The sequence below is a fragment of the Saimiri boliviensis genome, chromosome X (genome assembly GCF_048565385.1).
Source record: "Saimiri boliviensis isolate mSaiBol1 chromosome X, mSaiBol1.pri, whole genome shotgun sequence".
NCBI lineage: Eukaryota > Metazoa > Chordata > Mammalia > Primates > Cebidae > Saimiri > Saimiri boliviensis.
The window spans coordinates 100,528,483-100,543,812 of record NC_133470.1 but is presented as its reverse complement, the minus strand read 5'-3'; the positions used below and the strand labels follow the sequence as shown (position 1 = coordinate 100,543,812).

The following is a 15,330-nucleotide window of genomic DNA, read 5'->3' as shown; positions in this document are numbered from 1 at the left end:
CCCTGCACTCAGCAAGTTTTACAGCACTTATCATGGCTGAGGTTTTCCCTGCTACGCTGTGAGCTTCTTGAGCACCAAGACCTTGTTCCATTCACCATGACAACTTCAGCGTCTACCACAGGACCCAGCATTGAATTGGCCACTTACTTGGTGCATGAAGGAATAAATAAATGAATAAATGCAGCTGTTCATAACTCAGTAGCCCAGGAAATAATTCTGTGTTGGCTGAGGCAAAAATCTGTGACACTGAAACGATCCTCACTGTGTCAAAAATATCTGGATGATAAAAGTGCACTCATGGAGTAAAAAATGACTTAGAATTATGCTGTAGATAAAAATAGATAATATGTTTTTATTATATTACATTTCATGATAATTTACAAAATAATATATGTTTGTTCCAAACTTCAATTGAACATTTTCAGCATTTTCCTTATATGAAAAAGCCTCGCGTACATTTCTGATTTACCTGTAATAGCCTGATCATAAATTATCTAATTTGGTTCCATTTTTATAAACATGTCACTTCTGCCTTTTATCTTAACGGGGAGGATGGGAATGTTGGAACTACCCAATAAGTTTTGTTTCTAGATAAAGAGAAAATAAACAAAGGATAAAATATTACTGCCTCTGTTACTTAATGGTTAGCAAATGACCACAAAATGCAGTGTGCTCTAGCAAGCTGTCAGTACAGGGGCGTCCCCACTTAAACGGAAATGACATGTAAACTTTGGGGCTTCAGGAGGGAATACATTCTGTGCTACATTCAACTATTTTCACAGGACTCAATGCCACTGTGTTGGGAGCTGCATTGCTTTAGGCTTTTAAAGTAGTCTGAAGTACTCTGAGACACAGAAACATAGAACTAAGTATGATTTTTATGTTCTTTTTCTCTGTGAACCACATCCCCATTAAAACAAAATAAAACAAAACCAGAAATTCTCATTGTACTGTAGTAGTTAAATCTGGAGTCAGACAGATATAGTCTTAATCTAGGCTCCACTATTAACCAGCTTTATAAATACAGGCAAGTCATTTCACCTCTTCTAGTCCTCAATGTCCACATCTGTAAAGTGGGAATATAAAGAAGACATGCTGGGCCAGTCATGATGGCTCACGCCTGTAATCCCAGCACTTTGGGAGGCCAAGGCAGGTGGATCACTTGAGGTCAGGAGTTCAAGACTAGCCTGGCCAGCATAGTGAAACCCTGTCTCTACTAAAAATACAAAAATTAGCCTGTTACAGTGGCACGTGCCTATAATCCCAGCTACTCGGAAGGCTGAGGCAGGATAATCACTTGAATCTGGGAGCAGGAGGTTGCAGTGAGCCAAGATGCAGTGAGATTGTCCACAGAAAGTCCCCAGCAGAATCTCCTTTCTGGAGAAGATCATCATGTAAGGAGCACTAAGGTGGGTCTCTACATGGTCCCCAGCACACTGGTCTGCAATCAATGGTGCAAGTGGAAAGGTTGCTATCTTAAAGGACTGAAACCTCTGATACCAAGGAGAATGCCTGACAACCCAGGTACACATAAGAGGCCTGGCTCATGTACTAAATCAAAGACCACACGCAATGTGAAGCAAAGTGAAACCAGAAAGAAAGAAAAAGAAAAAGAAAGGAAGGAAGGAAGGAAGGAAGGAAGGAAGGAAGGAAGGAAGGAAGGAAGGAAGGAAGGAAGGAAGCGAATGAGGGAAGGGCAAACATTACAGTAGACCTGTGGATGGCAAAGACTCTTTTTTTGTGGTATAGTTTAATTGTCAAAAACTGTTAAGCACTGGGGTCTTCAGGTCGCCAAATTTTTCAGTAGGTTTGAGAAGTTCTATATTTAGGAATGTTTGTTTAAAAGACAATGACCATTGATTCTTAGTCTAATGGGCATTAGCACACAAACCTTCCCCTTCCATACCACACTTTCACACTCCTCTGAATAATTCTTCAAGCAATTCAGCAACTTTCAGGGAAACCAGTTAAATATGTAGTTATTTTTCCCTTTCCGACTCCTGCAGTTCCACTGAGTTATCTATAAAGTAGTTGCATCCATGGGTCTGGAGATCAGGAGAAAAGTCAGAATGGAAAACTGTGGACATGGGAGTCATCTGCATTCTGATAAATAAAGTTATGAAGATAGACAAGGTTGTCCAGGAATAAGCTATAGAATGGAAGAGATGAGGAAAAGAGGATCAGCAATGTTCAGGGGACAGGCCAAGGAGGCAAGTCCAGCAAAGGAGACAGGGGTGACTAAATGAATGCCAAGAAAGTGTGGGCTGATGAAAATCAAGGAGGGAGAGATTCATCAAGAAGTCAAGGGTCAATACTGCAGAGACTTCAAGATGAGGATTGAAAAACCCATGGATTTGTCAATTACAAGCTTAATGGTGTCTTCACAAAGGGGGATGGCTGAGGTAGGAACTTTAGCAGGTACCAAGTACAAAGGAGGCTATGTGATGGAGAGAGCATGGGTCCGAGAAGTAGACAGACTAGGGTTTCAAATCCCAATTCCACCATGTACTAGCATGTTGCTCAACATCTCTGTGCCTCTGTTCATTTGTAAGCAGAGATAACAATAGCAAATACTTAATAAGGTTGTTGTGAGGCTTTCATGAGCTTAATCATGTAAACCACTTAGCACAGTGCGTAGCACACATGGAGTGCAATGTTCTATCTATTGGCTCAGAGCAGGAATAATAAACCACTGAAGATATCTCAGGCAGAAAGGTAATTAGGTGTCTACAAAACAACTGGGGCAGAGAAGTGGAAGTCAGGGGAAGTCAGGAGGGTGCCACTGGACTAACGATTTCAAGGTCATATCAACACAGTTGTGATCCACATATTAGGAGGCTGCTGCCACCACTGCAATCTCTCACTCACAAAGCTGTGAAGAGACACACCTGAATATGGGGCACAGAAGCCACAAATACATCTTTGGAATTGCCTGCTGGCCGCCAAACCCTGAGAAGACAGCCTCTGCCCAACTTAAGCCTTCCAAATTTTGTTGGCAGAAGTGAACACGTATCTGAACCACATTTTATCCATAACCCTAGCTGCAAGGGAGTCTGGGAAATGAAGAAACAGAAAAGGGATAGGAATGCATGTGGAACAGCAGATAATTTCCACCTCATCAATCTTTAAGTGGAACGAATATTTTCATCCTGCGTGCTAACACTAGCATTCCAACTGTGGTCAAAATATAGGATTATCACTGATTGACAAAATCCTGCCAAAATCAAAGAGGAATCAGGACAGGAATAAATATCAAGGGACAATCTTGAGCAGGAAAATACGTCTTTCTCTAATATTGGAAAGCAAATGGTGAGCAGAGATATAGTTTATAGGTTTGGGCCAGAAGAGACGTAGAGAAGTTAATGAAGGTTCTATCTTATGGCATGTATTATCTCTGTAAAGTAGGGAGCAAATGTCATCTGCTCTGAGTGAAAAAAGTTGAGACTGGCTAGAGGGCTTGGTGAGAGCAGACTAGCTAATGAGGGAAATGGGAGAAGAAGCTGACACAGCACAAAAAATCTTTCTGCACACCGGCTAGCAAAAAAAGAAGCAAAAGACTTATTTTTATAAAGCACTGTTTATTTTTATGTATTGAAAATGTCCATTTTAAAAGTCTTCAAAATAAAAACAAGTTAGAAAATTTGAGCTTGTGTTAAGAAGGGACAGGACAGAAAAGGAACTGAAAGGCCTCTAAGGGCAGCAGTTTAATTACAGGGCAACAGGACCCCATTTGTAGAGTATTGTAAACAACACAACTATGGAGACACTGCTCTCAGGTTAACATGGCTTCATTTCCTTTATATTATTGTTTAGTGTGTAAGCGTGGTTACCACACCACACAAGCTTTGTTATCCAGAGTACTGAAGGCCCCTCTTCAGAAGGGCCACGTCCCCAAAACATGCATATGTACACATCACTGTAAAATGAAGACCCTTCAATATTTTCAGCAATCAACTAAAGTATTTCAGAATCACAAAAATGTTTCCTATAGATACGGTTTGCACACTTATTGCAAGCCACTGACTAACCACAGAATGGGCAGATGTGAAGATCTGTGTTGATGTTGTCACTGGTGGTGGTAGCGGTGATGATGTTTTTAATTTTTAAGTGAAGGATGTTATATTTAAACAGCTGTGCTTAAAAACAGAACAACAGCCATTCCTAGAAATTTCTTTATGCTTCAGCTCCCAAACACGGCTGTGTGTGTTTGGCTGATGTTAGACTGCAAGAATACTTCATTTCCTGTGGATGGTGCAATTTCTGCTGTGCAGCAAGCAGACAACAGCCCTGTACCACATAGCTACGGGACACTGAGACTCTCAGTACCAAAAAGATAAAGGGCTCCTCAGCAAGCTGGGGGTTTCAAACTTCAAGTTTTGTTTTTTCAGAGACAGGGGTGTCTCTCTGTCACCCCAGCTGGAGTGCACTGGTGTCATCACAGCTTACTGAAGCCTTCACCTCCTGGGCTCAAATGATCCTCCCACCTCAGCTTCCTGAGTAGCTGGGACCACAAGCGTGGGCCACCATGCCTGCCTTCAAGTTTGGTTTCTAAACAACATTTGCAAAACCCACATTTATAGGCATCCCTCAAATATATTGTAAAGGCAATTTTGATCAGCACTTTGGCCTCACTTACCAGTGACCTTCCCCATCTGGCCAAATTTCTCTTGTCTTTGGGGGAGGGAGGGTGAGTTGCACTCAGCCTTAGGCCAACTTTCAATGGTGCTGAATTTGGATGTGTGCTGTTCTGTGACTCTCTTCTAAACCTGGTTTCTCACAGTGCTAGTTTCTGGGATAAAGTGGATGGTTTGATTCAATGAGCAACTTGAGTTAATCAGTCCCAAATAATCCAGCACAACTAGAAGGGTCCTTTGGTTCTGGATATACAAATTGGACCAGAAGCATATTTCTTCAAATACTGCTTAGAGTCCCACCCAAAGAGGCCGATGAATATTACAATTTCTCACAGCATAGAAGAGAGAGTATAAAGTGAATGAAAGCTGTCTACTAGGGCACGATATCTCCTTAATGCAGATAGTTTTGAAGGAAAAAAGGTCACAGTTTGAATATGCAATGTACATAAAGTAACTGCTCACAGTCTAACTACATTTTTAAAAAAGTAAGCGAAGCACATACATACTAGTTTACACACCACTTGGTACAGTTGGCTAAAAGCACTGGGGAAATAGAAAACTTACACACTAGGCAGAAGGTGAGGGAAAGAAACCTATCATGCAATGGGAAAAGGCATTCAACTCTGCTACTGAAAGGGAGGATTGTCCAATAGGATTTGCTGATAGATTTGGTGTTGGTGTGGGTGACCAGAGCTTCTGCCCCCTGAGTTACAATGTACACAACACAAAAGGAATAAGGGTACTACAGTTTTCTTGGTTTTATAGACAACACAGGGCAGTAATTTTAAAACCTGTGATTGAGGGGTATCGTGTGATGGTCTAAGGAAGGGCAGCTGGCTCATTGGGCAAATGTGTTTGTCTTTCATCTTACTCTAGCCATAGCTCTGGAAGATTTGCCTTCAGTAAATTAGGTACTAACAGGCTTGCAGGCAGAGGAAAGCACTAGGGGGAAAAGTTGGGCTCACATTTAATAAGCCTTGGCCAGCTGCTTTGCAAGGGCAGCCAGCCCCCCAAACAATGCGACCTGAGGGTAATGGCTGTTGCAGAGGCACTGTGAACTGAAGGCAATCTGAAGACCCTTTAAGTAATTGGCCCGAGTTCCCTTTCCTTTTCTTACTGAATCGAAAAGACTCTGGAGTCATTTCTACCACCACCTTCTGCTTTTTCCCCTGTTGAAAAAAAAATGAACAACCAAACAGCAAAAATGCCCAAGCATTCGTGTGTGCACACATGCGTGTGCGTGCGCGTGCACACACGCACACACACACACACACGAGAGAGAAAGGGAAGAGAGAGGGGGAGATACAGACTCAAACACAAAACAAAAGCCAAAGAAGTGAGCAAACTGGGTCAAATCATTCAGAGGCACATTTCAAGATGCCCTGAAGGCACACTCCGCCCGGTGGCACAGTGATGGTTATGGAAGAATCGAGGTCTTGCTAGTGGACTCGGCTCGAATACACTCATCTGTTTGCTTCAAAAGCCTCCGCACCAGCTTTTCTAGGTCCTTTCTTGACTTCAATTCTTCTTCCAGGCATTGTTTCATTCTTTTATTTTCCTATGATGGGGAAAGATTTGTTGATGACCAAACAGAGGGGGGCCCGTCCCAGGGCTCCTCCTGCTCATCCTCTGGGCAGCTTTCATCACTGACTACCTTTCCTTCCTCAACCTCCCCTCCCTCAGCATCTATGACAAAGCAGCCCGTCTATTCTCCTGCCTGTCTCTGGGAAGCCTTTTGGATTCTTCTTCCCTGCCCTGACCCTCTTCTAATTTGACTCACTACTTAGTGTCGCTTCTCTTTCAAACCAAGTGTCTATTAAGAGGACTCCCAAATATCTCTGGTACGGATCTTGTCTCCTGAGAACCAGGTCTACAATCTCAAATGCCAGCTTGGTATTATTATTATTATTATTATTATTATTATTATTATTATTATTAAGAGACGGGGGTCTCACTCTCTCTAGGCTGGAGAGTAGTGACGCAATCATAACTCACTCTAGCCTCAAACTCCCGGGCTTAAGTGATCCTTTCATGTACCTGAGATTACCTGGCAGCAGCTTGGTATTTCCACCTAGATATGTCACAAGCACCTCAAACTCTTCAGGTCCTAAAGTGAACTCAGTATCTCTCTCAACACCCTAAACTTCTCCTCCTCCTGTGGTTCCTGATCTCCATGAAGGGCACTACCATATGCAACTGGACACCCAGGAAATAAACTTCATCTTTAATCCCTGGCTCTTTCTTAATCTCAAAATCACACTATCCTCATCCATATGTTCAAACTCTACAATGCCCCATGCTTTACATTCGTTCTCCTCTTTCCCAGCCTCATTGCCCTGCCTCAGTTCAGGACTTTGACATGTCTCACCCTGACTTTTGTAAGAACCTCCTAAGTGGTCTTTCAGTCCCTGGGCTCTCTCCCCTGCCATCCATCCTTCACTCTGTCACCCGATACAGTCAGTCCTCACACACAAGGCACAGTGTGTGTCATGGAGCAATGGACCACATCGGCAGAAAAGCCCACAAACAATAATTAGTGGTTCTCTTTACACTTACACACTCATGAATGACTAGTCTTTTCTTAAGGTCTGTTTATGGATGTCAGAGAATAGGAAAGTTGTAACTAGCTTTGGGACTCTATTGTGAACTACTACATAGAAATATCAGCAAGTATCATAAATTTAAATTCAAGGCTACATTATAAAATCAACAAAACCTACATTGATGACACAAGGAAAATAAAAATCCCCCCCTCACCACCTTGCTCCTAGGCCCTCCCTGACAGCATGACCGCTGTGAGTCAAGGAAAAGACAACGGTTTTGTTATCTGAGAAAATGACTTTTATATTTTATTACCTGCTTCAGTTCTTTGACTTCGTCCTTCAAGGCGTAAACAGTATCAACAAGGCTCCTAGAACATAAAGATAAAATTCAGAGACAAATGGCTTGCATTGACGTACTGTTAAAATATTTGACAATAAAAACCACTTTACAAGAATACAGATCCTGAAAAACAGTGGACTTTCTAGCTGATCAGGAATGGTACTGCTCTGAATGGTCTCTATCTTCATTATTTTGATGGAGGAACAACCACCACCACACATGCTTAGCTAAAGGCAATGTCATTACACTTTTTCTATACTTCCCTCCTCCTTTTCTACTCACTTCCCAGCCTGGGTGAACAAAATACAAGAGACCAAGGCCCATCACAAAGGGTTTTTTTTTTTTTTTTTTTTTTTTTTTTTCCAGCTTGGTTGAGGGATAATTGACAAAGGTGTACAATGTGTTGTCTTGATATATCAAGATATAAGTGGTCACCAGAATCAAGCTAATTAACATATCCATCTCCTCACATAGTTACCTTTTGTACGTGTGTGGTAGAAACACTCAAAATCTACACTCTTAGCAAAATCTACACTCTTATACTTCATTATAAACTATACAGTCTTCCTTCCCTTTGTATCCACAGGTTATTGGTTCAAGGACACCATGGATACCAAAATCCACAGATGCTCAAGTCCTGAATATAAAATGGCATAGTATTTGCATATAAGCTATGCAACTTTCCCATATGCTTTAAATCATATCTCGATTATTTATCATACCTAATACAATGTAAATGCTATGTAAATAGTTGTTTATCATTTTATTTAGGAATAAACAATATGGTATAACACAGTGCATACATATATCAAGACATCACATTGTACACCTTTGCCAACTATCCCTCAACAAAGATGGAAAAAGAAAAACTTTATTAGGTATGAAAAAATCTGTACATGTTCAATACAGATACAGCCATCTATTTGTCTCGGAATTTTTTTAAATCTGAGGTTGGTTGAATCCATAGATCCAGAGCCCACACAGGCAGATGGCCAAATGTAATCAACATGCTGTACATTAGTTGTCCAGAACGTATTCATTCTGCATACCTATGACTAATATCCCCCCATTTCCCCTTTCCCCTCAGTCCCTAGAAACCACCATTCTACTCTCTGTTTTTAGCAGTTTGATGTTTTCAATTCCCATCATAAGGTTTTGATTTCCCTAGCTTTAGAGCAGGAATGAACATCACCTATCATATAATGAGTGATATCACAAGACTGCCCATTCTACAATATCTGTGCTGTGACATTGCCCTTCTCAGTTCTCTGACTGCACGTGACACAAAGTCAGAGGGATTTTTTCTGGAATAGCCCGACCATATGTTACCCCAAAAAGGATGAATTACCCTGTTTAGGTTGTGAAACAGCCTTTTCCTCTCTGGGTCTCCTCCTTGATAAAGATTTTGGGGATCTAACTTTCGGTTCTGATCCTGCCACTTACTAGTCCTCTGTTCTCTGGGAACCAGTTTCCTTCTGATCCTCTCACAGTCTTAGTTTCTTTACATGTAAAATGGGTATAGTAGCGCATTTTCTAAAAACCTCACAAAGTTGTAAGAATGAATATAGTTATAATAAAAATGAGTTTAACTATCATTATTGAGTGCTAGCCTTTATACTTATTTCTTTTAACCTCACAATAACACTGAAAGCATTACCATCATCCTTATTTTACAGATGAGGAACGTGAGGCACAGAGAGGTGAAGCAACTTGCCCCAGGTCACACAGCTAATGAGTAGCAGAATTGGGAGTTGAACCAGCACTGTTTTTTGCTTGATCCCAAGTGCTTTACCATTTTTCTGTATCACTTCACACACCAGATGTAAAACGCATTGACAATGCCAAGCACCTTGAAATATGCTGTCCTATGCAAATACAGGCCTGACTTCAGAAATGACTCAGGTTTAGACAAATTATTTGGCTACTTTGTGTTAACTTTATGAGCCAGAAGGTACTTAACCTGATTTTCCCCCATTAGGTCACACACACTACTGTGGAAAGGTAAGCCAGAGACATAATTTCCCGAACTTCCTGCACCTCAGTTTCTTTATCTGTAACAGTGGTGAGAGTAATGCTTCTCTAACCGGATTGCTGTAGGATTTTAAATGATGTCAAATATGTGAAAGCACAGCTCTGACTCAAAATGTGTGAGTGGTATCTCTCTGGGCAAAGAAATCGGTTCTGTGACTGGAATTCCCAGCCACCTCCTAAACTCATCCAGAGCACTGATGTTCGCATGTGCTCAGAAGCAGTTTACTGGAATGGGGAGCTGGCTACAGGGGCAGCTGACAGCCGGAGCTGCCCTGGAGGGTTCTGTCACCTCTGCCTTTCCTTCCCCCTTCCTTTTGTGACTGGGCAGCCCTCTCAAATCTCCCAAAGCAGGCCACATTCCCAGATAAGGAGGGGTTGTCCGTCATACACTCTCCAGGAGCCCCACCGTCCTGCCAGACCTTCTTGCCAACCCCCAGACAAACCAGGCAAGGTTTTTGCCTGCTCTACTCACTTTTCTTCCATGATGGTTTGGCCGTTGCTTCTGGTTTCTTCAATGATGAGTTTCTCTTCCTCAGGGAGTAGGACTTGTGGAATGGAATCTTTTCGAGTACCTACAAGTAAGGGTTGCAAGACGAAGGAGGAGGGAGAGTTAGCAGTGAAGAGTAGACATAGTGGGTATTAGTTCCTTTCCACTGTTGTTATAGAAGGGTCTTTGTTCATAGCATGTTGCTGTATTACACCCAGAGGGCAGTCACCCATCATTTGCTGATTAAATTTTCCTGACATGAGAAATTCTAAATGGCCAGATACATTGATTTAATCTTCCCGAGGTGGGGAGCATTTTGTATTCAGAAAACTAATGTGGAAGAGCCCCTGCAATATCTATCCTCAACCAAGACCTCCATTCTTTCCTGTTTTGCCTCCTCTAGAGCAAAAAGCTGACCAGTGATCACGCTTCCCTGCAAATCTCCAGGGAAGGACACACTACATCCTACACTATGGTGTTCTCTCACTGTAGTAAAAGTCAGGCTGATAGTAGCACTGCACTGAGACACAATGTGCTTAAAGGACCTCAGAGGCATCATCACCTCATTTGTTCTCTTTACAGTCTTATGGGTTAAGGTACGTATGTCTCCTAAGACCATTTAAATCAAGGGTGGAGTGGGGTTTGGAGATTATCCTGCCATCAGTGAAGATGTAGGTGCCCTCTGCTCAGAGTGTCTCCAGGCTCTGGGACAGAAGAGGTGACAGAACAGGCATGGGGGCCCAACCAAACAGCTCTCCTCCACCTCCCTCACTCTGATCCTTCCTCTCAAGCTCAAGTGCTCAATCTTTGGTCTCCTTGAGCCACTGGCCTCCTCTCTTTTAGGCCAAGTTCCCTCAGAGGTGTGCGCACTCACTGCCTTCACTTGACCACCTCCTTTTGAGGTGAGATGTGTCTCTGCCTTCTCCAGGGCCTAGCACTTTGTATGTGCTTAATACATGTGACCGCCCCCCCCATATCTATGAGTTTCACACCTGCAGATTCAACCAATCATGCATTGAAAATATCCAGAAAAAAATTTTAAAAATACAAATTTAAAACCCAATGCAGTATAACAACCATTTACTTAGCATTTACATTTATTAGTTATGCTAAGCAATCTAAAGATGATTTAAAATATATGGGAAGGTGTACGGAGGTGATATGCAAATACTCCACCATTTTACATTAGGGACTTGAGCATCCTGAGATTTAGTTATCTCTGGGGGTCCTGGAACCAATTTCCTGCAGATAACAAGGGACGAATATAAGTGAAAAGCAAACTGACTGAATGACCGGGTGAATGCAGTAAGAGCCAAGGGCAGTCAGTTCTAGAGAAACGGGACTTCTGGTTAGAGAGGGACAGAGGATAGGAGGTCACCATGATGCTAAATGGTCTGCTGTGTGACAAGCACAGTGCCAGACATCTTCCACGTGTAAAAGGTTGACCAGGGAGCAAGGGTGCAGTTGCGTCTTTTTAAGCCAGAGCATCTGGCTGCACCTCCCAGATGCAGACTCATCCACTCTGCCAAATGTAAAAATAGGCGGGGGAGGAGGAGATGAGGTCAGATTTTGTAGAAGGGATGCTTCTGGTATCTCCTTGTCCCCCTCTCTTTTTCTATTTCTCAAAATAAAAACTGCCCTCACTTTCCTCTCCTGGCTCCTTGAAACATGTTATCAGAGTTGTACATGCCCAAAGCCGTAGCCAGGTTTTCTCTGTGAAGCAGAGTGTGACAGTCCTCTCTTTATGGCCAAATGTGTCAACTTTCACATTGAATGAATGCTTGCTTGCTTTCTTTTTCTTTCTCTTTCTTTCTCCTTCCTTCCTCTCTCTTTTCTTTCTCTTTCTTTCCTTCTTTCCTTCCTTCTTTCCTTTTCATTTTTTTTGAGATGGAGTCTGACTATGTCACCGAGGCTATAGTGCAGTGGCACGATCTCAGCTCACTGCAATCTCCGCCACCTGGGTTCAAGCGTTTCTCCTGCCTCAGCCTCCCAAGTAGCTGGGACTACAGGTATGTGCCATCACACCCTGCTAACTTTTGTGTTTTTAGTAGAGACAGGGTTTTGCCATGTTGCCCAAGCTGGTCTTGAACTCCTGGTCTCAAAGTATCTGCCCACCTTGGTTTCCCAAAGCGCTGGGATTACAGGCATGAGCCATCATGCCCAGTAGAATACTTTGTTTATGTCAGCCTTAGAAATGCATTACTTTTAAAGAATATGTCAAGGCACCTAAGACATCACCTCCCACATTCAAATGATTGGTCACTGGCTGTCCAAAATGGAGTACTATGGAGTATTCATTTCTTATGCAGATGCAAAAACTTCACAGAAGGTATTCTGAATGTCTATAATAATGGGAGACAAAACACATATTTGAAGTGACCCTGCTTTTAAAAAGTATAAGGATGAATCAGAAAATATTATCTCACTTTCAGATTGTAACCTGAAAGTTGTTTAGGGAAATACCCTAACCTAATAACTCCCTGATAAATTTGATACATTTTGAACAGCCTCTGCTAAGTAGCTACATTTCCAGACTTTCAGAGCAACTTTGAAACTTAGTTTGGTGAAGCATTGCTCGTTTAAATATGCAGCTGATCAAAGATAATATTTCGACTTCCTTTCCAAATCTGCCTATAAGAAGAGATTAGCATCAGTTCACAGACACAGGAACTCTCTGGGCTCTTTAATTCCTAACTAGTGTTGGTGAAGGTATCTGTGTACTTCAAAGGAGAACAACTTTTAAAAATTGTTTTTCATTTCTATCACCTCCAACTCTTTTACTCTTGCATCTCTATTTCTGGGTGAAAAACAACAGTGGGTAAACAAACTGCTTGGTAGCTAAAACCACCATATCTGAAAGATGCAGTCCTGCACCGCTCCTCTGCACGAAGTCACCTGCTTTCCACACCCTGCAACCCGTCTAGATCGCTTCTCTCTTTTTCTAAGAGACACCAAGTAGTAAAGAAGAAACGTCACTCACTAGAGAAAGTAGTTTGGGGGAACCTACTTGAGCCGTGGCCTTGTTGAAAATTTGCGCTGGTACAGTAGGCTTCAATCACTTTAAGGATCTGAGCATCCTCTTCCAGAGCAGCTGTACCTGTCAAATTAATTCATTGTGACTTTTCATAAATATATGCCTTTGGACCCTCAAAATGATGCAGCCCACTCCACTGTCTGGGACTGGCTTCTCTGACCAGTAGAGTTTGTGAAAGGCAGGAGAAAGAGCTGTCCAACGCTGGTGATGCAGAAGAATGATAGCATCCTTGTGGAACTTTGGAGTCAGCTTCAGTGAGCTCAGCTTAGTGGGATGCGTACTCCTGAAGCCCAGAGCTCCACACTGGGAAGGGTGGGGGTTCTGTCAGTGGTCTCAGTGAGGCCGAAATCACAGCACTGAGTTTAGGTGTTAGTTTAGCTCCCACTGGTATACCCCAGCCATCCTCTCCTTTAAATTTCAATGCTCACCTTTAGGAAGCTTTCCCTCATTAACCCAGTTGATGTAGTCCCTCATTCTCCCTCCTCTCTTCTCCCCTACTCCAAACTCATTCTTGAAATGACTGGATGGCAGCACCCTGTGAACATGCCAATGTGCACAACCAGGTGTGGGGTGGGGGGTGGGCATGCCAAAGCTGAAGTGGAGCAAAGATTTATCCAAACTATATTTCCAGCTGATACACACAGTTCTGTCACCTCTTTCTGAGACACTTCTCACTCCTTCACATGTGTCCCAAAGTACCTTGTTCACAATCTTATAGCCATATATGTCCATATCAACTGGCTGACTGACGTTGCAGTCTGTCTCCAAATGAAGCCATGTTTCTAGATGTGGGCAGGCTGATTCCCTGAGGAACTGAGAGCATAACTGAGCATGGGACTTCTGGAAGGACTTCAGCCTTCGAGTCTAGTCTATCTCCCTACAGAAAAATATCTCAAGCATCAGAAACTGAGGGAAAAAAATGTATCCATAGGAAATGGGTCCCTTCAGAGCTTCTAAACCAGGTGAGGCAAAATATTCAACACGAGAATAATACAGATGACATCTGCCTAAGATGACATGAAGTGCAGCCGTAAGAAGCTTATTCAAATGTTTAAGAAGTGACCAAAGCCTTCCATGCATTATTCTTTATATGTAAAAGACAATGTCAAGAAAAAAATTGCTCTAATCATCTGTTTTCAAATAAATTCTCACATAAAAGAAGATTCTCATGTTAATTTATCCATAAACAATTTTCAGAATTTACAAAACACATACTTTTCCTAATCGCATATTCCTCCTCTGATGGTTTTCTCTCAGTCTTCCTTTTATGAAGAAACTTCTTCATTGTTTTAGGACTTTTACTAGACTCCTGTAAGGATAGAGATTTCTTGATGAATTAAAATCCTCCCTCAAAAACAAATTTAAAAGCTTTAATGAAATGAAATAGAATTCCTCTCTCTCATTTTGACAATCTCAGGAGTACATCACAATTAAAATGGTTCCAATAAACTCTAAAAGGTTAAATAAAACAGAGGCAATGACATTGTCCTCTTAATTTGCACAGAGGTGGGACTAAGAGCGGAGTGTGCCTACTGAAAATGTGGCAGATTCTCCAGGAGCCCAAATGCCTTTAGGGAACCATCTGCAGAGAAAGTAAGGGGTGTCAACCCTAGAAACACAATAGTATTCCTAATTTAGTTTACATTTCCCACTGATAAAGTTTTAGGGGAATTAAACAACTACCGTAACCACTAATGTAGTACTGATCACTTTTCAAAGAACTTCAAAGCCATTCAAATAATTTTGCCTCAGAAACAGTCCCACAAAGACGAATATAATTTCTATTTGTGAGACAGGAAAATTAAGGCAGAGAGACAAAGTCATTTTCCTTCAGTCAGAGAGAAGACCCAAACAAAGGATTTCCTAATAAATAATTTTGGGTTAGAAGTAACATACCCACAGCCAAGCTTAACTATATATATGTGTGTATATGTATATATATATAGCCGTGTATTTAACTAGTAGACAAAATAAATGTATTGAATTTGTTTTTGCCATATGAGTAACCAGCAGGTCAAAAAAAGGGATACTCATTGTCAATAGCCTTAATCCTTAATCCAATAATCTGTAAACAGATTAGAACCTTAGACTTAGGAAAAAACTCTCATGATCACCTTATCCCAATTTTCCAGCCAATGTGTGTACATGAAGCATGCATATTAATTATTAATAGCACCTTAAAATATAGGAAACAAATAACTTGATTTATTTCACTTAGCCACAGTACTTATACTTGAAATAAGACAGATATAACAAATTCT

At 41.7% G+C, this 15,330-nt stretch overlaps 1 protein-coding gene across 6 annotated transcripts in view; it reads right to left on the bottom strand.

Annotated features, from left to right (window-relative positions):
- Positions 1 to 326: 326 nt before the first annotated feature.
- ARHGEF6 (Rac/Cdc42 guanine nucleotide exchange factor 6) overlaps positions 327 to 15,330 on the bottom strand; it is a 114,625-nt gene continuing 99,621 nt past the window's right edge. For all 6 annotated transcript variants that reach the window (XM_010351491.3, XM_003940734.4, XM_010351492.3 and 3 more), the window contains 5 exons: positions 14,285 to 14,378; positions 13,043 to 13,132; positions 10,021 to 10,120; positions 7,491 to 7,545; positions 327 to 6,192 (listed from right to left, as the gene is read on the bottom strand). In XM_010351491.3, the coding sequence (XP_010349793.1) occupies positions 6,052 to 6,192; positions 7,491 to 7,545; positions 10,021 to 10,120; positions 13,043 to 13,132; positions 14,285 to 14,378 (480 nt within the window). In that variant the 3' untranslated portion in view covers positions 327 to 6,051. The remainder of the gene's footprint in view (positions 6,193 to 7,490; positions 7,546 to 10,020; positions 10,121 to 13,042; positions 13,133 to 14,284; positions 14,379 to 15,330) is intronic.